This window comes from Podarcis melisellensis (genome assembly GCF_964234715.1).
Source record: "Podarcis melisellensis genome assembly, chromosome: 8".
Classification (NCBI taxonomy): Eukaryota; Metazoa; Chordata; class Lepidosauria; order Squamata; family Lacertidae; genus Podarcis; species Podarcis melisellensis.
Window position 1 is genome coordinate 15,534,528 of NC_138540.1, and position 25,287 is coordinate 15,559,814.

General features: G+C 49.0%; 1 protein-coding gene across 9 annotated transcripts in view; it reads right to left on the reverse strand.

Annotated features, from left to right (window-relative positions):
- ARHGEF10L (Rho guanine nucleotide exchange factor 10 like) overlaps positions 1-25,287 on the reverse strand; it is a 131,127-nt gene that overhangs the window by 74,546 nt on the left and 31,294 nt on the right. For 3 of the 9 annotated variants that reach the window (XM_081923454.1, XM_081923453.1, XM_081923452.1), the window contains 6 exons: positions 24,224-24,334; positions 20,793-20,895; positions 14,710-14,811; positions 6,765-6,871; positions 5,237-5,314; positions 1,864-2,043 (listed from right to left, as the gene is read on the reverse strand). In XM_081923454.1, the coding sequence (XP_081779580.1) occupies positions 1,864-2,043; positions 5,237-5,314; positions 6,765-6,871; positions 14,710-14,811; positions 20,793-20,895; positions 24,224-24,334 (681 nt within the window). The remainder of the gene's footprint in view (positions 1-1,863; positions 2,044-5,236; positions 5,315-6,764; positions 6,872-14,709; positions 14,812-20,792; positions 20,896-24,223; positions 24,335-25,287) is intronic. The other 6 variants (XM_081923458.1, XM_081923456.1, XM_081923457.1 and 3 more) reach the window with 3 other exon arrangements.

Consider the following 25,287-nt stretch of genomic DNA (forward strand, 5'->3'; position numbering starts at 1 on the left):
TTCAGAGCAAAACCATTGTGGCTAGTAGCTATTGACTGCCCTGTCCTCCATGAATATGTCTGATTTTTTTTTTTTTAAACCCTCTAAGTTGGGGGCCTTCGTCCATGGAGTTTTATTGGCAGGGTTACTGGAGTGGCTTGCCAGCTCCTGCTCCAGGTGGATCACGTTTGGTCAAAACTCTCCACTATGACCTGTCCATCTTGGGTGGCCCTGCACGACATAGCTCATAGCTTCTCTGAGTTATTCAGGCCCCTTCACCATGGCAAGGCAGTAATCCATGAAGGGTTAGGAGGTGAGAGCTGGACCATAAAGAAGGCTGATTGCCGAAGAATTGATGCTTTTGAATTCTGGTGCTGGAGGAGACTCTTGAGAGTCCCATGGACTGCAAGAAGATCAAACCTCTCATTCTGAAGGAAATCAGCCCTGAGTGCTCACTGGAAGGACAGATCCTGAAGCTGAGGCTCCAGTACTTTGGCCACCTCATGAGAAGAGAAGACTCCCTGGAAAAGACCCTGATGTTGGGAAAGATGGAGGGCACAAGGAGAAGGGGACAATAGAGGACGAGATGGTTGGACAGTGTTCTCGAAAGTACCAACATGAGTTTGACCAAACTGCAGGAGGCAGTGGAAGACAGGAGTGCCTGGCATGCTCTGGTCCATGGGGTCACGAAGAGTCGGATACGACTAAACGACTAAACAAGAACATCAAAGTTGGGGGCCATCATTGCCTCCTGGAATGTAAGCATTAAACTAAGTTTGTGCCCATTCCATTTGCCCAGACCATCGACGCTGAACTAGAAGGGCTGTTTTCTCCATTTCCATTTGCCCTGACCAAAGATGTTAACCTAGAAGGGCTTCTTTTCTCCATTTCAGGTTCCATCCACATCCTTTATCGATTGTCCTTTGAAGCAGCTCAAAGCTTCCGGGGGCATTCCACACAGGAGCTATGGACCTACAAGGTGGAGGCTTGAAGGTTGAGGATACTTGGGAAAGGTTGTGGAATGAAAGGATAAAATTTACAGCCTGTAATGCTTTGAAAGAGAATATGATGAAAATGATGTATAGATGGTATATTACACCAGTGAAATTAGCTAAAACGTATAAGACAAATACCGTAATAAATGTTGGAAATGTAAAGAAAAAGAAGGGACATTTTATCATATGTGGTGGGAATGTAAAAAAAGTAAAGAACTTCTGGTAAATGATATATAATGAGATGAAAAAGATGTTGAAATATGCATTCTTAAAAAAAACAGAAGCATTTTTACTTGGTATTATAGGTCAGGACATTAATAGGCAAGATGTTAAATTGTTTTTATATGCAACAACTGTGGCAAGAGTATTGTTAGCCCAGAAATGGAAACAAGAAGAAATTCCGACGAAAGAAGTATGGCAGACGAAATTAATGGACTATGCAGAATTGGACAAAATGACAGGAAGGATTCGAAACCTGCGGGACCAGAGATTTACAGAAGATTGGAAGAAGTATATGAATTATTTGAAGAGCAACTGTAATCAGCAAATTATGCTAGTAGGACTACAAGAAGTTTTGTAAGGAGAAATATGCGAAGTGTTACAAAGTAGAAAAAGATAGAGATATTGGTTATGAGTTTGAAATGTAATAGGGAAGATAAGAAATGCATACTGAGAGATTAGATTGGAAAATTTCCAGACAGGATTGATGGAAGTCAAAAATTTGAATAAGATGTAAAAGTATGTTTAATTACTGTTGAAAATGATATGTTAAAAAAACTAATAAAAAATTATATTTAAAAAAAATTAAAAAGAAAGGTGAGAATACTTGACACTCCTCCTCCTCCAGGAATGTGATGCCCCTGCCCAGCTGAATCCTGCGAACACTCACCGAGGCCACGAAGAGGTCGCCGATTTTCTCCGTGGTGTCCCACTCAGCCACACGTGAAGACAAGGCGATCTGGAACATAGAGTGGCACTGGAGGATCTCTTTGACCCGGAAGAAAACCACCTGGCATTTCCGAAGGCTGAGAACTTTGGGCTCCATCTCCACAAGAGGGTTCCTGTAATCCTGTCAACAGTGGAGACGGGAGGACACGGAGCCGTGAAAAGCAGGTCGCTCCCTGGCAGAATATTTGCCTTGAATGCACAAGGTCTCTTTACAGTAACAATATGGAAGCTAAGGTAAAGGGACCCCTGACCATTAGGTCCAGTCGTTACCGACTCTGGGGTTGCAGCGCTCATCTCGCTTTATTGGCCGAGGGAGCGGGCGTACAGCTTCCGGGTCATGTGGCCAGCATGACCAAGCCGCTTCTGGCAAACCAGAGCAGCCCACGGAAACGCCGTTTACCTTCCCGCCAGAGTGGTACCTATTTATCTACTTGCACTTTGACGTGCTAGGTTGGCAGGAGCAGGGACTGAGCAACGGGAGCTCACCCCGTCACGGGGATTCGAACCGCCGACCTTCTGATCGGCAAGTCTTAGGCTCTGTGATTTAACCCACAGTGCCACCCACAAAGCTACTATGTTATTAAATTTCAAACGAAAAGCTTGGACAACAGCCCGGATTGGAATGATTAACAACTTGGGAGTTGATGTGTCATTAAACTTCAGACAACAGGCTTGGACAACAGCCCAGATTGGAAGATTGGAATGGAGTCAGGGAAAGCTGCGCTGGCAAATAGACAGTTGAAAAATATATATACACAAATAAAGCTGTATTCAACAGACGAAAGGAAATATGATTTCTGACATGATTAAGAATCGTAGATCCAGGGACAGAGAACTTTAAAGCATTTAAACTGGGCTGTGGAAAATAGGAAAACAACAAGCAGAGGCAGGACTGAAGATTTGGAGATATGCTTCACAGGTCCAGACTATGGGCAGCACCAAAAAATTAATAATTACAATTTGGATTATAATTTGGTCTTTTTATTTTATTTGTTTGTTTTAATTGGATTATGATTGGATATGTTGATTGGCCATTTTTATTGGAAAATTAATAAAAATGATTTTTTTAAAAAATGCACAAGGTCTCAATTTCCATCGCCCAGCAGCCTCTCCAGGAAAGGCTAGGAACATCTGCTGCCTGTTACCCCAGAGAACTGCTGCGAGTCAGTCAGTCAGTCAGTTTTATTGCACATAGCCAAAGGCTGCTACAACACACACAGAATCATTCAACAATTAAAAGAAAATATACTGGATTGATACAAAAGACTTAAAACATTTATACAGTGGTACCTCGCAAGACGAATGCCTCGTAAGATGAAAAACTCGCAAGACGAAAGAGTTTTTCGTTTTATGAGTTGCTTCGCAAGACGAATTTCCCTATGGGCTTGCTTTGCAAGACGAAAACATCTTGCAAGTTTGTTTCCTTTTTCTTAAAACCGTTAAGACTATGGGAATCCGTGCTTCGCAAGACGAAAAATTCGCAAGACGAAAAAACTCGCAGAACAAATTAATTAATCAAGACATTAAACAATAAAATTCATAAGCTAAAATCATCACATGGCCACTAATATATCAAAAAAACAATGTCAATTAATACAGTGTGCAATTTATACTCGGAGTTTGGTGACAAAGATATAGCCTGATGTAGATAGATAGGGTCAAATTCATCTCCTTTACAGTTGATGGCTACCTTGGCTATATAATTTGCTCTAATTTTCCTAGCAGCAGTTGCAAGGAGTGCTACACGCCAGGTCACATACTTATCTGTGTCTGCGAGGAGATATAAAATCATGTCAGAGGGGCTCTGGCCAGGGGACCTTGCCATTATAGGTACTAAAAATCTTTCTCTTGCATCATTATATAAGGGACAGTGCAAGATGTAATGAATAAGGTCCTCTACTTCAGGATATCCCCTAATGCAAACATGTGGTTTTTTTGGTATGCCTCCGTGTCTCCCATCTCTAGAAGCAGAGTTTATTGTATTTAATCGCAACTCTGTAAAAGCTTTCCGAAGTTGTGCAAAAGTCAATTCATTAAAATAAGATGTATGTTCATTGGCCTCTCTAAGTTTAAAATACAATGGGGCGCATGTAGATGTGTACATAGAGTTTAGATCGTTTTTAGTTGCCCAGAAGTTTGAGGACCAGAATCTCTCTTTGCTTTTAGTGAAATGGGTAGAGCTCAGAGGACGACTTTTGCTTGTTTGGGGAAAGGAAAGCGATTTCCTGGGGTGTTTTGCTGTTTTTTAAGCTGATCTCCCAAGGTATGTGTGACTTTCCTGGTTTCCTTGACAGGGCTATAGCTACGTGGGCAGAGCAGCTGCCTGGCATGCAGAATGCCCCAGGTTCCATCCCCAATGGCATCTTCAAGTAGGACTAGGAAAGATGCCTTGTCTGAAACCTTGAAGAGCTGCTGCCAGTCAGTGTAGACAATACTAAGCTAGATGGACTGATGGTCTGACTTAATATAAGGTGACATTGTTTAAATCAGCCCTCTATTCAGAATCATGAGGACTAGAAACTTGCTTTACCTTAATCATGAAAGGGCCAAAGCTCAGTGGTAAAGCCCTTGCCTTGCACTCAGGATGTCCCAGGCACACTCCCTAGCAGCATCTCCCACTGGGGTCAGGGATTGTCCCCTGCCTGAAACCTTGGGAGAGCTGCTGCCAGTCAGTGCAGACAACATTGGGCTAGGTGGACTCAATGGCCTGACTTAGTACAGTGGTACCTCAGGTTACGTACTTAATTTGTTCCGGAGGTCAGTACTTAACCTGAAACTATTCTTAACCTGAAGCACCACTTTAGATAATGAGGCCCCCTGCTGCTGCCGCGCTGCCGGAGCACGATTTTTGTTCTCATCCTGAAGCAAAGTTCTTAACCTGAGGTAATATTTCTGGGTTAGCAGAGTCTGTAACCTGAAGCGTCTGTAACCTGAAGCGTATGTAACCCGAGGTACCACTGTATACGGCAGCTTTTGCTAAGTTTGTGTTCATGTTTGGTGAGAGGACAGTGGAAGCCGCTCGCTCAGGGGTGGGTGGGCAAGAGCAGGTGGGGAGAAAAGGTTGATAAAATAATAATTTTATTATTTATATGCCAACTGAGTGGCTTCCCCCAGCCACTCTGGCCAGCTCCCAACAAAGAATTGAAAACACAGTAAAACACCAAAAATTTCCCTGAACAGGGCTGCCTTCAGATGCCATAAAAGTCAAATAGATGTTTGACATCTCATGGGAGGGCATTCCACAGGATGGGTGCCACCTCCGAGAAGCCCCTGTGCCTGGTTCCCCGCTCACGAAGCAGAAAGCTCTCTCTCACCTGCAAGATCCTCCGCAAGGAGTCAACGTAGCTTCTCTCGCTCTGGACGATGGAGCCCAGAATGTGGCGGCGCACAACCTATAGAGAGGGGGTCGGATTAGGTGCGGGTGACTCAAGAGAGCATCATGGAGGAGAGAGCAAGAACTGCCAGCTGGGGCAGCAGGCAGGGACCAAATAGGTCTATTGGACTGATCAGCACTAAAAAAGGTAATGCTTAAATCAAGTCAAAGGCGACTACAGGGTTACGGCGCTCATCTCGCTTTCAGATCGAGGGAGCCGGCGTTTGCCCATAGACAGCTTTCTGGGTCATGTGGCCAGCAGGACTAAACCGCTTCTGGCACAATGGAAACACCGTGACGGAAACCAGAGAGCATGGAAACGCCATTTACCTTCCCACCGCAGCAGTACCTATTTATCTACTTGCATTGGCCTGCTACAGTTGGAGTTCCTCTAAAACCTAAGTGACTTGCCTTTCTATCCAAAACCAACACAATTACGTAATTAATTTCAGGGTGCTTCAGTAGAAAAGCTGTTATTGTGGCTTCCTGCAAAGACTCCTGGGAACAGAAATTTGTTCAGGGGGCTGGGCATCGCTAAGGGAGACCCCTGCTCATGGAGCTACAATTCCCAGTGTTCCACGGGAAGCGGGATTGGTTGTAAGAGAACTCTGGGCATGTGCAGAGTGCCTTATTTTTCTTCAACTTGGGACTCAAGGATGTGTTGCAGAATATGCCAGACTGGTAGAAGCACAGCTCTCTTATTATTTTCCTTTAGAACAGAAGAGTCCTGCTGGATCAGGGCAATGGAAACCAGAGCGCACAGAAATGCCGTTTACCTTCCTGCCACAGCAGTACCTATTTATCTACTTGCACTGGTGTGCTTTCGAACTGCTAGGTTGGCAGGAGCTGGGAGCTCACCCCGTTGCGCAGATTCGAACCGCTGACCTTCCGATCGGCAAGCCCAAGAGGCTCAGTGGTTTAGACCACAGTGCCACCTGCAGCAGGGGGAGCGGAGGGAGACTCAGGTCCACGGGCCAATTGCGGACCCCGGGGCTCCCTTTTCTGGCCCGCAAGACCCTATCCCAGACCACGCCTCTCACCAGCCCTGTTTCCCATCCTCCTTGAATGCTTTTTCCCTGGCTGCAAAAGGTGCCCTTTAACTCTGATCATGCCTCTAGATTGTAAAAGAAGCCTTTTTTTACACAGGCGAAATGTGCAGGCATTTCCCTCTCTGGCCCCGCCCACCAGTCGCATGTGGCCCTCGGGTGGCTTCTCAGAAGCAAATGTGGCCCTTGGGCTGGAAAAGGTTCCCTGCCCTGGTCTCCAGATTCTAAGATCTTGGGCAAAAAAAGTCCTTCTCATCGCTTGTTAGCGGATCTTTTTTTAAAAAAAAAATAATGGATATCCACGGGCACTGAGCTATATTTTAGGGTCTCTGAGTTTTCCCCAAAGCAGCCAAGGTGGGTGCAGCTTCCCCTCCCTTGAGGTGCTCCAAAACATAAGAATGAGCCACGTTCCCAAGCACTCACCTGCTGAGGGCTTAACCCTTCGGGCATCGGGCCCAACTCGGGAAACAGGTGCTTCAAATCATTCACCGGGACCTCCAGGAATCCCATTTCCTCCTCTTCGGAATCGCCTGGAGGGGACGCATGCAGACACAAGATTCACACAAGGTCATCTCCAGGGCTACTGGCCCTCGCAGGGAGAAACACAACACAATGCGCTGGAAGAATTTTATTGTGGCAGCCAGGAACAACAAAGCAACAGGGAATATGGAACGGGCATATTCAGACCACCAGCCACAACGTGGAATTAGGAAGATGAATTTTGCTCCCCCCAGAGGATTCAACACACACTTTCAAGATTGCCAGGCTAGCAACACACCCTTAAAGATTCAGCTGCTAACATCAAAGCATTGCTTTTAATGGTTCTAGTCCTCATGGAAGCCTCATGCTCTTTAAAGGGGCTCAGGAAAGAGCCTCCAAGTTGGAGCCTCCTTCCAGGGTGGCCCCACTGAAACGAAGGGACCCAGGTTAGCCATGTCTGTTAATTGGGTCTAATATGACTCCCTGTGCCCTTTTCTTTAAAAGTTGCTATTCCTTGTTCAACTCTCCTCTCAGAGCCTGCTAGGGACCTCTTGAAAACAACCCTCTATATTTGACACAGAATTCTGCATTCTGGAGCTTTCGCAACCATGTATCCAGAGCAGCTCAAAGGTCCAGAGAAGTAATGCTTCTCAGCTCAGCCATGCAAGTTCCAAACTTCCAAGATGCTTTGTAGACCGAGCCAAAATGATAGCGTCCTCCTTTTATTTCGAGTGATAGCCGCTCACATCATCGCATCATCACAGGACGCCTCGCAGCAGGAGGCAGGCGTTTCTGTCCCCCACGATATCATCACAGTCCATTCCTGCCGCGTCTTCCAGAACCCAAGGCTCTGTATTTGGCCTCCCTCTGTTGCATTTACCTTCCAACCAACTCAGGGGGCCGATTTGGGCTCGCCCGCAGAGGCTGATGGATCCTGATAGATTCCGTCAAGCCTTGCGGGACCTTTCTCCCCCTGGCGACTCATTGACTGAGCTTGTTGAGGGCTGGAATACCCATCTCCTGGCAGCCATCAATGAGATCGCACCTAAGCGCCCTCTGCGACCCCGCAGAAACCGGGCTCCCTGGTTTACCGAGGAGCTCCGGAAAATGAAGCGGGACCTCAGACGGCTAGAGCGAGTATGGCGGCGTGCCCGTGACGGAGCTTCAAGAACATCTTATAGGGTTTTTATGAAAACCTACGAGATGGCTGTGAAGGCCACTAAGAAGTCCTACTTCTCGGCCTCCATTGCATCCGCTAGCTCTCGCCCGGCGCAATTATTTAGTATAATTCGGTCTTTAACGTCCCTAGAAGGACAGCCAAATTTAAATAACAAATTGACACACAGCTGTGAGGCATTTGCGAGCTTTTTTGCGGAGAAGGTCTTGTCACTCCGCCATGACCTCCCTGCCAATTTGGATACAATAAAGGAACTGGAGGCCCCTCGACTGTCCTCGGGTCCAGTATTGGACCACTTCGACCGGATATCCCCAGCCGATGTGGACAGACTCCTCCGAGCTGGAAAGCCCACCACCTGTCCTCTTGACCCGTGCCCGTCTTGGCTGATTAGAGCGTGTCCAGACGAGGTGCGGGCCCTCCTGGGGGATATCATCAATTTGTCCCTTGGCACGGGGACATTCCCAGGGGAACTGAAGGAGGCAGTGGTGCGCCCGCTCTTAAAGAAAACATCATTAGATCCTTTAGATCTATCCAATTACCGCCCGGTTTCGAATCTTCCGTTCCTGGGTAAGGTGATTGAGAGAGCGGTTGCTGAACAGCTTGGTGGGTTTCTGGATGAAACATCGGCTCTGGATCCATTCCAGTCCGGCTTCCGCGCTGGCCATGGGACCGAGACGGCTCTGGTTGCCCTAACAGATGATCTTCGTAGACAGCTGGATCGAGGCGGGTCGGGGCTGCTGATTCTTCTAGATTTGTCAGCAGCTTTTGACATGGTCGATCATGAACTTCTGGACCACCGCCTTGCCGACGTGGGGATCCAGGGCACAGTCCTTCAATGGCTGCGCTCGTTTCTCTCTGGTCGGGGACAGAGGGTGGCGCTTGGGGGGGAATTGTCATCGCGCCACTCCTTGGTGTGTGGAGTGCCTCAGGGTGCAATTCTCTCCCCGATGCTTTTTAACATCTTTATGTGCCCCCTCGCCCAGCTTGTCAGGAGTTTTGGGCTGGGCTGCCATCAGTATGCTGATGACACCCAACTCTATCTGTTGATGGATGGCCATCCTGACTCGGCCCCAGACACACTGATCAGATGCTTGGAAGCTGTGGCTGGATGGTTGCGTGGGAGCCGGTTGAAGTTAAATCCTTCGAAGACAGAGGTCCTCTGGCTGGGACGGGATGATATGGGACTGAGGGGGCAGCTCCCATCTCTTGCGGGGGTGCAATTAGTGCCAGCACCGTCCGTTAAGAGTTTGGGTGTAATCTTCGATACCTCCCTCTCCATGGAGGCGCAGATTGCAGCTATTACAAAGGCGGCATTTTTTCATCTCCGCCAAGCTAAGCAGTTGGCTCCTTACCTCTCTCGCCCTGACCTAGCTACTGTGATCCACGCGACGGTCACCTCCAGACTGGATTATTGTAACTCGCTCTACGTGGGGCTGCCCTTGAGACTGACCCAAAAACTCCAGCGGGTGCAGAATGCCGCAGCGAGACTCCTTACGGGGTCTTCGCTGCGAGATCACATTCATCCGGTGCTATACCAGCTGCACTGGCTCCCGGTGGAGTACAGGATCAGGTTTAAGGTGCTGGTTTTAACCTTCAAAGCCCTATACGGCCTAGGACCCTCGTACCTAAGGGACCGCCTCTCCTGGTATGCCCCACAGAGGAACCTACGGTCTTCAAACAAAAACACCTTGAAGGTCCCAGGCCACAGAGAGGTTAGGCTGGCCTCAACTAGAGCCAGGGCCTTTTCGGCTGTGGCTCCAACCTGGTGGAATGCTCTGTCACAAGAGACAAGGGCCCTGCAGGACTTGACATCTTTCCGTAGGGCCTGCAAGACAGAGCTGTTCCGCCAGGCCTTTGGTTAGGGCGCAGCCTGACTCCCTCCTCTGGCAACCTTTACAAAACTTTATGGCTGCCATCAATCTTGATTTTAATTAATTTTTATAATGTTTTTATAATGTCGCACTATTTTGGTGTTGTTAGCCGCCCTGAGCCCGGCTTCGGCTGGGGAGGGCGGGATATAAATAAAAATTTATTATTATTATTATTATGTTTGTATATATGTTGGAAGCCACCCAGAGTGGCTGGGGCAACCCAGTAAGATGAGCGGGGTACAAATAATAAAATTATTGTTGTTATTATTATGGAACAGGACGTCCCTATTCTCATCGGAGAAATGTTGGCAGGTGTGAAGGTTTCTCCAGCCTGCTCTGGGGTCAAGGGTCAGCCTGCCTTTTCATGCTGCACCAGGCTGAACATGTGCGCAGAGAGCATTTCCCTTCACTGCTTGGGAAGTCACATCTCCCCAGTTCTCCCAACCATGGGAATGGCAAATCAGAATGCCCTCAGAAGGATACGGCAAATGGCAAGAGAGAAAAGGTTTGAGTATACAAGCAACCAGGTTCTTAAGTTAAACTGGCTTTAACCACCTCCGCTTTCATAGAACCATAAAATTGCAGAGCTGGAAAGGACCCCCCAAGATTAATCTAGTCCATGGGTAGGCAAACTAAGGCCCGGGGGCAGGATCCAGCCCAATCGCCTTCTAAATCTGGCCCATGGACGGTCCGGGAATCAGCGTGTTTTGACATGAGTAGAATGTGTCCTTTTATTTAAAATGCATCTCTGGGTTATTTGTGGGGCCTGCCTGGTGTTTTGACATGAGTAGAATGTGTGCTTTTATTTTAAATACATTTCTGGGTTATTTGTGGGGCATAGGAATTCATTCACTTTTTTCTCCCAAAATATAGTCCGGCCCCCCGCAAGGTCTGAGGGACAGTGGACCGGCCCCCTGCTGAAAAAGTTTGCTGGCCCCATGATTCTAGTCCAACCCCCTGCAATGCAGGAATCTCAGCTAAAGCATCCATGACATAAGAAGATGAGAAAAACACCTTCCTGTCCCAGACCCCGACAGCAAGCAAAACTTGCCTGCTGAGTCATCTCCGAGTGGCACATGACAAAACCCAGATTTATTTTTATTTCCTTAGGGGACCACTGAGCTTGGCTCTTTGCTGAAGGAAGAAGCCTGAGTCAAACATAAATAAATGCAAGGGGCCTTACCTGAAAGAGACGAAGAGGAGGAGGAGGAAGAGGAAGAGGAACGGATGATGATGAAGTCCCGGTTGGACCGGTGCCGTTTACGCCACATCTCACCCTTCAGGGGTGCCGCTCGCCCGACCCTCCACCCCGTCCCACCAAACCCTCTAGCCAGCCTGGACTGACAGTCCCCAAACTTCCTCTTTCTCCGAGCTCAGGGCAATCTCTAGTTCCCACTCGCGTGCGGGGAGATCTTGGCAAAGGGGTCTCCGGAGGAGGAAAGGTTGCATGGCAGCCAGCTGCAAGGAGGAGCTGGCAAATGAGAAGGGGCGGAGGGCAAAAGGAGGAAGAGCAGCAGAGGGTGTTAGCTGCCCAGGGAGGGGTGGGGATCGGAGGGCACCAGAAATAGACCAGCAAAGGGTGACCTTTTCCTTCCCTAATTTTGGAACAGCTGCTCTGTTGGGACAGCAGCCATGCGAGGAGGAAGGGTTCGGGACGGAAACGGCCGGAGGGGCAGACAGGGAAAGTGCTGGGCTGGAGGGGGGCATGAATGGAGAACCTCGCAACCCCCACCAGCAGAGGAAAATATTTTGGAGAGGGACAAACACGCAGACCCATCCGACGCAGTGAAGGTAGCAAAAATCGCATTGGCGGCTAAATTACCTTCTGCCAAAGACACGGTCAGTTTGCAAAACTGAGGTTCCCTACGAGGACCTCAGAAGTTCGGACCAGATGACCCCTAGGGTCCCCCCTTCCAATTGTCCAGCTCTATGCTTCAGGGGGCGCAGGTGGCGCAGTGGGTTAAACCACAGAGCCTAGGACTTGCCGATCAGAAGGTTGATAGTTCGAATCCCCGCGACGGGGTGAGCTCCCGTTGCTTGGTCCCTGCTCCTGCCCACCTAGCAGTTCGAAAGCACGTCAAAGTGCAAGTAGATAAATAGGTACCACTCCAGCAGGAAGGTAAATGGCATTTCCATGCACTGCTCTGGTTCACTAGAAGTGGTCTAGTCATGCTGGCCACATGACCCGGAAGCTGTACGCCAGCTGCCTTGGCCAATAAAGCAAGATGAGCGCCGCAACCCCAGAGTCAACCATGACTGGACCTAATGGTCAAGGGTCCCTTAACCTTTACCTTTATGCTTCTGTTATTTTCTGCCCTCCAGATGCAAAGGGTTATTAAATGCAACTGCATTCTAAAGACCCCCCACCTGTCTTTTACAACTAAAAACAATAAAAATAATGGAAGGTGCTTGGGTGAAGGAGAGGCCTGCAATCTCTTAAAATTGACCCCCAGAAATCATTTCCTAATGGACCATGTGACAGAAGTCAAAGAGAAGAAGGGGTGTAACGCAGGGCTGGAGCACTTGCTTGGCATGCAGAAGGACCCAGGTTCAATCCCTGGCAGCATCTCCAGGTAGGCCTGGGACATGGGGGGAGCCCGCCTCAACCCCTGGAGAGCTGCTGCCAGCCAGTGCTGACCACTGTTCTGACAGCTTCCTCTCTTTCTGTTGAAACAAGGCCTTTAATCCAAACCAGGCTGACCCCTGACTCCAGAGCAGGCTGGAGCAACCTTCATAAAAGGTAAAGGGACCCCTGACCATTAGGTCCAGTCGCGGACAACTCTGGGGTTGCGGCGCTCATCTCGCTTTATTGGCCGAGCCGGCGTACAGCTTCTGGGTCATGTGGCCAGCATGACTAAGCCGCTTCTGGTGAACCAAAGCAGCGCACGGAAACGCCGTTTACCTTCCCACCAGAGTGGTACCTATTTATCTACTTGCACTTTGACGTGCTTTCGAACTGCTAGGTTGGCAGGAGCAGGGACAGAGCAACGGGAGCTCACCCCATCGCGGGGATTCGAACTGTCGACCTTCTGATCGGCAAGTCCTAGGCTCTGTGGTTTAACCCACAGCACCACCTGTGTCCCTTGGAGCAACCTTCATACCTGCCAACATTTCTCTGATGAGAATAGGGACATCCTATTCAATAATAATAATAATTCTACGATTTGTACCCCCACCCATCTGACTGGGTTGCCTGAGCCACTCTGGGCAGCTTCCAACATACAGCGGTACCTTGGTTCTCGAATTTAATCCATTCCTGGGGTCCATTTGACTCTCCGATTGTCTGCAGGAGCTTCCTGCAGAAGCGGAAGGTGTGTCGGACGTTCGCAAACCGGAACACTTACTTCTGGGTTTGCGGCATTCTTGAGCCAATTTGTTCGGCAACTAAGCAGTTCAAGAACCAAGGTACCACTGTGTATAAAAACATAATAAAACATTAAACATTTTTTAAAAAACTTCCATATACAGGGTTAACCCCTTCATATGTCTTCTAAAAGGTTGTATCTCCTTGGCTCGGGGGTCGGTCAACTCCATACCCATTTCTATGATGAAAATAGGGACATGCTAAGGAAAAGTGGAACATTCCAGGATCAAATCTGAAACCGGGACGGCTTCTGCAAATCTGGGACTGCCTCTGGATAATAGGAACACTTGGAGGGTCCAGAAACAGCAAAGGAGAAAAGGCAGGCAAGTCCTTGCCCCGAAGATCTGACATTCCAAAATCCGAAGGCTGTCAAAGCAGTGAACTACGGAAAGCAAGGATTAGCACATCAACGAAAACTGCAACGTTGGTCAACCATGAGCTCTAGCCACAGGTGTGCCTCTATGCAGTGGCTGGCACAAGCAACTACGAGGTCCGCACCCGCAACTAGAAGGCGCAACCAGATCTGCGCACAGTAAGCAAGGGTTCAAGCTCGCTCGCCACAAAGGCCTGGTGGAACAGCTATGTCTTGCAGGCCCTGTGGAAAAATGTCAAGTCCTGCAGGGCCCTAGTCTCTTGTGACAGAGCATTCCACCAGATCAGAGCCACAGCCAAAAAAGCCCTGGCTCTGGTTGAGGCCAACCTAACCTCCCTGTGGCCCGGGACCTCCAAGATGTTTTTGTCTGAAGACCGTAAGGTCCTCCGTGGGACATACCAGGAGAGGCGGTCCCGTAGGTACGAGGGTCCTAGGCCGTCTAGGGCTTTAAAGGTTAAAACCAGCACCTTAAAGCTGATCCCATACTCCACCAGGAGCCAGTGCAGCTGGTATAGCACCGGGTGAATGTGATCTCGCAGCGAGGACCCTGCAAGGAGTCTCGCCACGGGGCATTCTGCACCCGCTGGAGTTTCTGGGTCAGTCTCAAGGGCAGCCCCATGTAAAGCGAGTTACAATAATCCAGTCTGGAGGTGACCGTCGCGTGGATCACAGTGGCTAGGTTAGGGCAAGAGAGGTAAGGAGCCAACTGCTTAGCTTGGCGGAGATGAAAAAATGCCATCTTTGTTATAGCTGCAATCTGTGCCTCCATGGAGAGGGAGGTGTCGAAGATAGTAGTATGGAAATATTTTTTTATAAACAAAATAAATACAGAGGGTCTCTGAGGACACACAGAGTGCCTTTGCACTACGCCACTAGTTGCAATGTGTTCTGGGTGCGGGAGGTCGAAGCGAAGACAACAGCACTCTCGAGCATGTGCAAAGTGTGCGGGTTCTGGGGGGGCAACCCCCAGCAAGGCCCTCTTCACTAGCAGAGGCAAGCTAAGACACAGAAGCTCACACACTACAAAACTCCACTGCAAATCATGCTACCTCGTCTCGAATGGAGACAGGATCCGGCAGGGCATGAGGCCCCCAGATCCGTACCTCTGTCCACGGACAGCTTGTGGGCTTTGGAGAGCTCCCCAGTCCAGGACAAAGAGCGCTTCCTGCCTGGCTCCATGGCGCTCCTGCCTGGCTCTCCGTCCCCTACAGCCAGGGAAACATCACGAGAAAGACAGAAAGAAAATACTGTGTTTACTCTCCTCTCCCCTTCCTTACACGGCCAGGTATGCTTGCTAACTTCAGGGAAGTTCTCTCAACAGCCACTGAGGGGGGGGGGCAGCAAGCCCAAAGGGATTTTTGCCCCCACCCCAAACCAGCAAAAGACAAAGTGGATGCTTGTCTCGCAGGGTGCAGCTTCCGACGGCACCAGAACCTAGCTGTGTTCCAGTTGCATATATATGCATGTATTTGCCCTGGTTAAGTCAGAGAAGCTACAAGAGGAAAGAAACATGAAAAACCAAAGCAAGTTCCGCTTGTTCCCAGTTGTTCGTTTTGCCCACGTAAGCAGATCCTGCAAGGAGGTACACCCCCAAGGATGTTTCGCAACGGCCCAGAGAGGGAAGTGGGGTTTTGTAGCCTCAGAAGCCCTGCGGCTGGGAATCCTCCTTGTGAACTCAGCGTGCCACGCGCAAGGGAAAGGATTGCTGTACTTTCCGTGTGTGCGTGTATATATGCGTGAGAAGAGACAGACAGACAAACAAACAGACAGACAGACAGAATTTGGGCAAGCAGGTGATATGAGCCCCATCTGCACCATGCAGCAAATAAACCTATTGCTTATTTGTTTGTTTTTATTAAAGATTTCCTTGTGAAACAAACAATTTTTTTAAAAAAAGCTACTTTATTTAGTTACACGGCTGCAGCTTTGCACAGATGCTGGGGAAATAAATGAATGAACACAGAGTCATTTGAGGGGTGAGGAACAGTCAGAAGAGACTGTCCGAGACGACATGTAAGCTTCCCGGAACCGAGTAAGGATGGCAGAGGGCTTAAAAGGCACTTTCTGCGCTGGATTTTGCTGCTGCTAAAAGAGCTTTATAAGCCCTCTACTAGGCTCTGGGAAGGTTGCATGAGGCTTCCGGAAGGCTGCATAGGATTCCGGCAAAATCTCACAGGTAAGGTAGGTCTAGTCATACGGGAGAGGTTGGGGGGGGGGAGTCTTCCTGACTTTCCGCGCTTTTGCCTTTGCCCGAATGTAACCCCCGTGTAAGTTGTGGGCCTACCAAAGGTGTCGTGGGCTTTGAAGTCGAACTCAGGACGAAAGGGAGAAACAGGCAACGAGGAAGGCACGTTTGGCAAACCCTCACCGTGATCAACTCCCACCCGTAAACCTATGTCCCCACTGTGGAAGGACGTGTGGATCCAGAATTGGCCTCCACGGTCACTTATGGACTCACTGTTAAAACCATGTTTATGGAAGACAATCATACTCGGCTACGAGGGATCACGAAAGAAAGAAAGAAAGAAAGAAAGAAAGGAAGGAAGGAAGGAAGGAAGGAAGGAAGGAAGGAAGGAAGGAAGGAAGGAAGGAAGGAAGGAAGGAAGGAAAGAAAGAAAGAAAGAAAGAAAGAAAGAAAGAAAGAAAGAAAGAAAGAAAGAAAGAAAGAAAGAAAGAAAGAAAGAAAGAAAGAAAGAAAGAAAGAAAGAAAGAAAGAAAGAAAGCCACTTAAATTCATGTGGATCCTCTGGTAATTTCAATGGGTAAAACTTAGTTGGCCCTCCCAGACATGCATGGCCTCACGGTGGTGCCAGAGTTTGGGCTGCCAGGCGAGGAATCACCATGATCAACTCCTGCCCGGAAACCTAGGTCCCCAAAGTGGCAGAGCTACCTGCTTCAGCACTGGGAGCAACGTACATCCTGGGGCGTGCGCGGCAAGTGGAGCAAGTCCCAGGGGTCCGCAGCAAGCAGCGAGTGTCTTGGGGGGGTGGCAAGTCCCAGGGGGGCAGGGGCGGCCACGGTGGCACACACCCACCCGGGATGGCACCCGAGGCAGGCCGCTTCCCCCTCCCCCACCTTCGTCCGCCAGTGGGTCCCGACTGTGGAAGGACGTGAGGATCCAGAATTGGCCTCCACTGTCACTTATGGACTCACTGTTAAAACCGTGTTTATGGAAGACAATCTTACTCGGCCACGAGGGATCGCAGAAGAAGAAGAAGAAGAAGAAGAAGAAGAAGAAGAAGAAGAAGAAGAAGAAGAAGAAGAAGAAGAAGAAGAAGAAGAAGAAGAAGAAGAGGAGGAGGAGGAGGAGGAGGAGGAGGAGGAGGAGGAGGAGGAGGAGGAGGAGGAGGAGGAGGAGGAGGAGAAGGTACATTTAAAGCCCTACAACATCACCAGTGATTTTCTTCTCAGGGGGAAAAGGTGCCGTTACTGCGTACGCTTGAGTACCGCCAGGAAAAAATATCGCTTTAAACAGCCACAGCTTCCCCTGAAGATGAGAGAAGGCAGAACTGATAAGCACCTACTTTGCCTCTGTCTTAACTCAAAGGGAAAGCAATGCCCAACCTGGTGATAACATAAAAAATGATGCAAGGAAAGGGCTATAGCCCAAGATAGGAAAAGAAGTAGTAAAGGAACACCTAGCTATGAATTCAAATCTCCAGGGCCTGTTGAGCTGCACCCAAGGGTACGAAAAGGAGCTTGCGGATGTAATCTCAGAGCCTCTGTGTATAATCTTTGACAATTCTGGGAGAAGGTGCGAGATCCCTGCAGACTGGAGGTGGGGAAATGCCGTCCCCATCGGACAGAAGACCCAGGCTGACGGGTCAAACCCAAAGCATGCTCACCAAGGGTCCCTCATCATCCAGGGAAGAGAAAAGCAAAACCACAGCAGCCTCTTTGGAAGAAAGAGGGAATATAAAACGTAGCAAGAAGAAACAAAATAAATGTGTCCCCTCGACACATTTAGCACACATCAAGGGCCAGAGGGATTTATAAGACAGTGTAGGATAATACAAGATTTTTAGGTTTTTTTTAAAAAAAAGCCTTTACAGTGGTACCTCAGGTTACATGTGCTTCAGGTTACAGACTCCGCTAACCCAGAAATAGTACCTCAGGTTAAGAACTTTGCTTCAGGATGAGAACAGAAATTGTGCTCCGGAGGCGTAGCAGCAGCAGGAGGCCCCATTAGCTAAAGTGGTGCTTCAGGTTAAGAACAGTTTCGGGTTAAGAACAGACCTCCGGAACGAATTAAGGACTTAACCTGAGGTACCACTGTACAGTCATACCTCGGGTTAAATATGCTCCAGGTTGAGCATTTTCAGGTTATGCTCTGCGGCGACCTGGAAGTAACGGAATGCCTTACTTCCGGGTTTCGCCGCTCGCGCATGCACAGATGCTCAAAATGACATGCGCATGTGCGGAAGCAGTGAAACGTGAGCCGCGCAGTCACGTGTTACGTTCTACTTAGGATACATACGGGGCTCCGGAATGGATCCTGTTCGCATCCAGAGGTACCACTGTACTGCTACAACCATGGTGCTAGACACTCATCCCCTAAGTAGGACAGTGGATTTTTTTATTTTATTTTTAGGTAGGGTGTGTGCAGTGGCAGAGCTTCATGCTCCGGCACCGGGGGACGGAGAGCTGGGGCTGGCGTGCATCCCAGGGGTGTGGCATGCCACCTGTGGGAGCATGGCACCCAGCGTGGGCGCGGGGGCAGCCACGATGGGACCCCACCAGGATCACGCTCCCGGGGCAGTGCACTCCCCCCACACTCCTCTTCCTCCGCCAGTGGGTGGGTGTGCTGAGTTCATTCCCAAAGAGCTTCTCTTTAGACACCCCATGGCTCCATGGGTGTAGCTGCCCCCCCACAAAGTAAATAAACAAAAATACCATATTTTTCGCTCTATAAGACGCACCAGACCACAAGACGCTCCTAGTTTTTGGAGGAGGAAAACAAGAAAAAAAAATATTCTGAATCTCAGAAGCCAGAACAGCAAGAGGGATTGCTGCGCAGTGAAAGCAGCAATCCCTCTTGCTGTTCTCACTTCTGGGATAGCAGCGCAGCCTGCATTCGCTCCATAAGATGCACACACATTTCCCCTTATTTTTTAGGAGGGAAAAAGTGAGCAAAAAATACGGTACTTAACGAACCGATCAATCGTGTAGCAGATAACTGAGTTCTGCCTCCTTACTAACATGAATCCTGCCCTCCCTAACATAAACCCTGACGACGCCCGTGCATGAGTCTTATGCTATTTTTAAGAGCAGGATGTTTTGCTGCAGCAGAAGCCACATGACAAGAACCATTACTGTGATGTGCGCGCACACCAAAATTCATCGTCCTCTCTGCGGCGCACGGGAGTTTTTCTCAGTGACTCAATGGAAACGGTTGTGATAGAGACAGAAGCAGGATGTGAATGTGTGACTCAACCTCTGAAGTGAAACGAAAGAGAAAGCGTCTGGGAACTCCAGACGGGGAAAGACCAAACCTGAGAAACCTAAGAAGAGCTTGGCCACCAGATCAGGCCAGCATCTTGTTCCCACGGTGGCCAACTAGGTTTCCCCAATGAGAATCCTCTAAGCGGGACAAGAGGACCTGAGGACAACAGCAACACTCCCCTGTTGTGATTCCCAGCAATGCTAGCCATTATTATTATTATTATTATTATTATTATTATTATTATTTATTAAATTTGTATACAGTGGTAACCCTGGGTTAAGTACTTAATTCGGTCCAGAGGTCCTTTCTTAACCTGAAACTGTTCTTAGCCTGAAGCACCACTTTAGCTAATAGGGCCTCCTGCTGCTGCTGCTGCGCCACCAGAGCACAATTTCTGTTCTCATCCTGAAGCAAAGTTCTTAACCTGAAGCACTATTTCTGGGTTAGCGGAGTCTGTAACCTGAAGTGTATGTAATCTGAAGCTTATGTAACCTGAGGTACCACTGTACCGCCTTATACTCGCAGGTCTCAAGCTGGTTACAACTTAAAATCGCAATATAAAAATACCAAATACGTAATAAAAATAATAACAAAATTATCCAATAATTCCCCCTCTCCCCAACACATTTTAAAAGGGCATTGGATGTCAATCAGCCAAAGGCCTGGTTAAAAAGGAACGTTTTTGCCCGATGCCTAAAGCTGTATAATGAAGGCGCCAGGCGAACTTCCCTGGGGAGAGCAATCCACAGACTGGGGGCCACTGCAGAGAAGGCCCCGTTCTCGTGTTGCCACCCTCTGGGCCTCTAGAAGAGGAGGCACATGAAGAAGGGCCTCAGAAGATCTCAGGGTCTGGGTAGGTTCACGTTGTTAATATTGTTTTATAGATATGAATGCTGTTGTACTTTGTGAATCCTATAATACGATCTTTGGTGTAACTGTGATGTTTAGCTTATTTTTTAGGGGGTTTTTTTGCTAATAGCGTTACATAGATGGTAATTGTTTTATTTGGAATTTGTGATTGTTTTACTGATGATCTGTTATGTTTTCCATACGATTTACGCCGTATTCGTGATGTTCCATTATCTTATTTTTATCTTTTGTTTGTAAGCTGCCTTGGGATTTATTTGAATAAATAAAAAGTGGCATAGAAATAGAATACAGTGGTACCTCGGGTTAAGAACTTAATTCGTTCTGGAGGCCTGTTCTTAGCCTGAAACGGTTCTTAACCTGAAGCACCACTTTAGCTAATGGGGCCTCCCGCCGCCACTGCGCCGCTGGAGCACAATTTCTGTTCTCATCCTGAAGCAAAGTTCTTAACCCGAGGTAATATTTCTGGGTTAGCGGAGTCTGTAACCTGAAGCGTATGTAACCTGAAGTGTATGTAACCCGAGGTACCACTGTAATAGTATAGAACTGGAGAGAGGCGGTCCTTGAGGCATAGCGGTCCTGAGTCATCAGTGGAGGGAGAATATATCCATCGTGGTTTGTGGCCTCTGAGCATCCCGTCCTCCATCTTGGAGACAGAGGGTGCCAGGTTTCTTGGGAAGAAGCCATGGCTAGGCATCAAAATGGGTGAAAAGTTCATTCAGGATAGGGAGAGGAAAGCCCTTCCTGAAGGCATCCGATTGGTTAGCATGGGGAAAAGGATTCTGGACTGGAGAGGTCTTTGCTGCAGGGCTCTTGGGTCCTTTGCACTAAGTCACCCAAGAAAGCACGGCTAACAGTAACGGAAAGAAATGTTACCTGGAACATCCTTCCTGTTCAAGAAAGTCCTCATGACGGCGATCTTGGTCTTCTCGAGGCCATCCTTCGTGCCACTCTTGGCCGCTTTCATCAGCTGGGTCATCTGCGAGGAACCAGGCACAGAAGGAGAGAAATCAGCACAAGAACATAAGGAGAGCCGGTGCCGGATCATGCCCAGCACCCATCTCATCCAGCAATCAACTTCTTTTCAAAGAATTGCACAATTCAAAGTGTTGGTGCTGACCTTACAAGCCCTAAACCAGGCTTCCACAAACTCGTCCCTCCAGATGTTTTGAGACTACAGTTCCCATCATCCCTGACCACTGGTCCTGCTAGCTAGGGATCATGGGAGTTGTATGCCAAAAACATCTGGAGGACCAAGTTTGAGGAAGCCTGCCCTAAACGGCCTCGGCCCAGTATACCTGAAGGAGCATCTCCACCCCCAACGTTCAGCCCGGACACTGAGGTCCAGCTCCAAGGGCCTTCTGGCAGTTCCCTCGCTGCAAGAAGTGAGGTTACATGGAACCAGGCAGAGGGCCTTCTTGGTAGTGGCACCTGCCCTGTGGAACGCCCTCCCACCACATGTCAAAGAGAAAAATAACTACCAGACTTTTAGAAGACATCTGAAGGCAGCCCTGTTTAGGGAAGTTTTTTATGTTTGATGTTTTATCGTGTTTTTAATATTCTGTTGACAGCCGCCCACAGTGGCTGGGGAAACCCAGCCAGATGGGTGGGGTATAAATAAATAAATATTATTATTATTATTATTATTATTATTATTATTGCTGCAGCGGTCACCCAGACGCCACAAAGGGTAACCCGCAAGTGGGATTTGAGCACAAGAGCCTTTTCCCCCTCTGGTGGTCTCCAGCAACTGGGATTCAGAAACATAGCTGCCGCCATCTGTGGATCAGGCCGTTGGCCCATCTAGCAAAGGATCCTGTTCTCACAGGTGGTTGCAGGAAGCCCAAGAGAAGAAGAAGAGGAGGAGGAGGAGTTTGGATTTGATATCCCGCTTTATCACTACCCGAAGGCGTCTCAAAGCGGCTAACATTCTCCTTTCCCTTCCTCCCCCACAACAAACACTCTGTGAGGTGAGTGGGGCTGAGAGACTTCAGAGAAGTGTGACTAGCCCAAGGTCACCCAGCAGCTGCATGTGGAGGAGCGGAGACGCGAACCCGGTTCACCAGATTACGAATCTACCGCTCTTAACCACTACTACACACTGGCTCTCATGGCATGCATGAGGCAGGCATGAGGGCAGCAGCCCTCTGCCACTGTTACTCATAAGAAGAGCCAGTGCAGATGGAAGAGGTCGATGGCCTGTCTGGTCCCTCAGCCTGTTTTCATTGTGCCCCTGTTGGGAAACCTGCAATCAGGATTTGAACGCAAAATCAAACTCTCCTCCTGCAGCTTCCAGGAAATCAGATGCATCACAGACTTAGTATTTCCTAGCAAAACTCCCGCCAAGGAAACCGTACTCCTTTGGGGGCAAAAGCACAGGTCTTTTTCTCTCTTAATATACTCGGATAATCACTGGGGGGCGAGGGGATGGGTTGCATTCAACAAAGGAGCTGCCGGGAGACAGGATTCCCCTGAATCCTTCCTGCAGCCTTACACTTTTAAAAAGTCATTGTCAGTTTCTCATTTTTTCCAGTTGGATAACCCGCCCTTCAAATGGGCCCACCATCATTCCCAGGGCAGAACTGCAAGGAGGGTCTATATAGGGTTGCACCCAACACTGGTTCTACACAGAGTAGACTTGTCGAAATTAGTGGACAGGACTAACTGCAGTCTAAAGTGGTACCTCGGGTTAAGAACTGAATTCATTCTGGAGGTGCGTTCTTAACCTGTAACTGTTCTTAACCTGAAGCACCACTTTAGCTAATGGGGCCTCCCGCTGCCGCCACCCAATTTCTGTTCTCATCCTGAAGCAAAGTTCTTAACCCGAGGTACTATTTCTGGGTTAGCAGAGTCTGTAACCTGAAGCTTCTGTAACCTGAAGTGTCTGTAACCCGAGGTACCACTGTATTTGTTTCAGGGGGTCTACAAGAATTTGAATACAGCCCATATAAAGGTAAAGGTAAAGGACCCCTGGACAGTTAAGTCCAGTCAAAGGCGATTATGGGGTTGCAGCACTCATCTCGCTTTCAAGCCGAGGGAGCTGGCATTTGTCCACAGACAGCTTTCCAGGTCATGTGGCCAGCAGGACTAAACCGCTTCTGGTGCAACAGAACACCGTGACGGAAACCAGATCGCATGGAAACGCCATTTACCTTCCCACCACAGTGGTACCTATTTATCTACTTGCACTGGTGTGCTTTCAAACTGCTAAGTTGGGAGGAGCTGGAACAGAGCAATGGGAGCTCACCCCGTTGTGGGGATTTGAACCGCGATTGGCAAGCCCAAGAGGCTCAGTGGTTTAGACCACAGAGCCGCCACCCGCAACTGCAGCCCATATATTGCAAAACGACACAGGGTTGTTGTTATTTTAAAGGACCCTTCTACTAAAAACAGTGGTTTAAAATACTTGCCAAGACTAGCTTGGATCTATAATGTAAGAAATATTTGCCAGCCCAAAAGAATAGCAAAGAGGGCACCAGGAAGCCTTCCTTGGAGATGGCATTGCACATGATGAGGGGGGCATCTCCCAGGTTGCCCCCCCCCTTATTTCTGATGGGTGGCTCATAGGAATAAACAGGGTGACAAAGGAGCAGGGAATATAAGTAACAAGTTCAGCTTTGGTAGGGAATCTCAGTGTTTTTGCCTTTAGCTCCAATCATGCCTCTTGCTTGCTTGGACGGCAGGGCCAGAGAGACAGTTGTGTGTGTGTGCTTCGAAACAAGCCAAGTGGTGCAGTGGTTAGGGTGCTGGACTTGGACCTGGGAGAGCAGAGTTCGAATCCCCACTGAGATAAAGCTCACTGGCGACCTTGGGGGAGGCAGTCACTGCCTCGCAGCATAACCTACCTTGCAGGGTTGTTGTGGGGATTAAAGGAGGCCAAGGAGGAGGAGAAAAGCCATGTACGCTGCCTTGCGCCATGGCGTATAAATGCAATAAATAGTGTTTACAGCTGCTGTATTGCAGGGGGTTGGACTAAATGACTCTTGGGATACCTTTGCAAAGGTACAATTATGCTCCACCCACTTTGGCCTCTGGCCCCGCCCACTGGCTGGCAGCACCTCCACCCCACCCCTTGGAGTGAAGAAATCTTCCCTTCCTGTGTAGGACAGCAAACTGCAAGGCGAAAAAGATGCAGCGTTTTAGTGTTTTTAGATTTTAATAGGTTAATTTCTGCAAAGCTGAGAGAGAGAGAAAGAGAGAGAGAGACAGGCAACGGGTTGGCAGAAAGGAAGAGTGTGATTCGCGACCCAAACGCAGACGAAAAGTGGGGGGGGGAATCGAGGTGGGGTGCAGAGAAAAGACAGTACCTTGCCGTCGTATCTTTGCTTCAGCATATCTCTCCCCCCGACTTTCAAAGCCTGGATGTCCCTCTTAGTCCGGGAGTACCTCTCCTTCAACCTATGAAGGTCAGGAGAAAGCTGGCATTCACCCCCCCAAAAAAAGCCAGCATGAGGATAGAGGAAGCCGCGGCAGCAAGGAGGGGGGAAGCAGAGACAGAAAAATCCAGGTAAGCAGACACACGATGCTCCAAGCCAAGACCCAGAAAAAAGGCAAAAGACCCCAAACCACCAGCAAGCCACCCTCAAAATAGCAGCGGGGTTAGGACAGCCAACAGCCATAAGCAGCCCTGACACAGCCTTTGACTGTCCAGAAAGGGCCCTCCGTCCCGGATCCATTATTTGAGTGGGTGTGGCATAATGGTTAGAGTGCTGGACCAGGACTGGGGTTCAAATCCCTTCACCGGGCCATGATGCTCACTGGGTGTGACCTGAGGGAACAGTCACTGCCTTCTCTCAGCCGAGCCTCTCTCACAGGGTTGCTGTGAAGGCTAGTGATGGAGGGAGCGAGGGTCAGTGAAGGCAAGCAATGAAGTAGGGGCCATGAAAGAGAGTGATGGAAGGAGCTAGGGTCAGTGAAGGCAAGTGATGGAGGCAGCTAGGGTCAGTGACGACAAGCAATGAAGTAGGGGCCATGAAAGCGAGTGATGGAAAGAGCTAGGGTCAGTGAAGGCAAGTGATGAGGTAGGGGTCATGAAAGTGAGTGATGGAAGGAGCTAGGGTCAGTGAAGGCAAGTGATGGAGGCAGCTAGGGTCGGTGAAGGGAAGCGATGAAGTAGGGGCCATGAAAGAGAGTGATGGAAGGAGCTAGGGTCAGTGAAGGCAAGTGATGGAGGCAGCTAGGGTCAGTGAAGGCAAGTGATGAGGTAGGGGTCATGAAAGCGAATGATGGAAGGAGCTAGGGTCAGTGAAGGCAAGTGATGGAGGCAGCTAGGGTCAGTGAAGGTAAGCAATGAACTAGGGGACATGAAAGCGAGTGATGGAAGGAGCTAGGGTCAGTGAAGGTAAGCAATGAACTAGGGGCTATGAAAGCG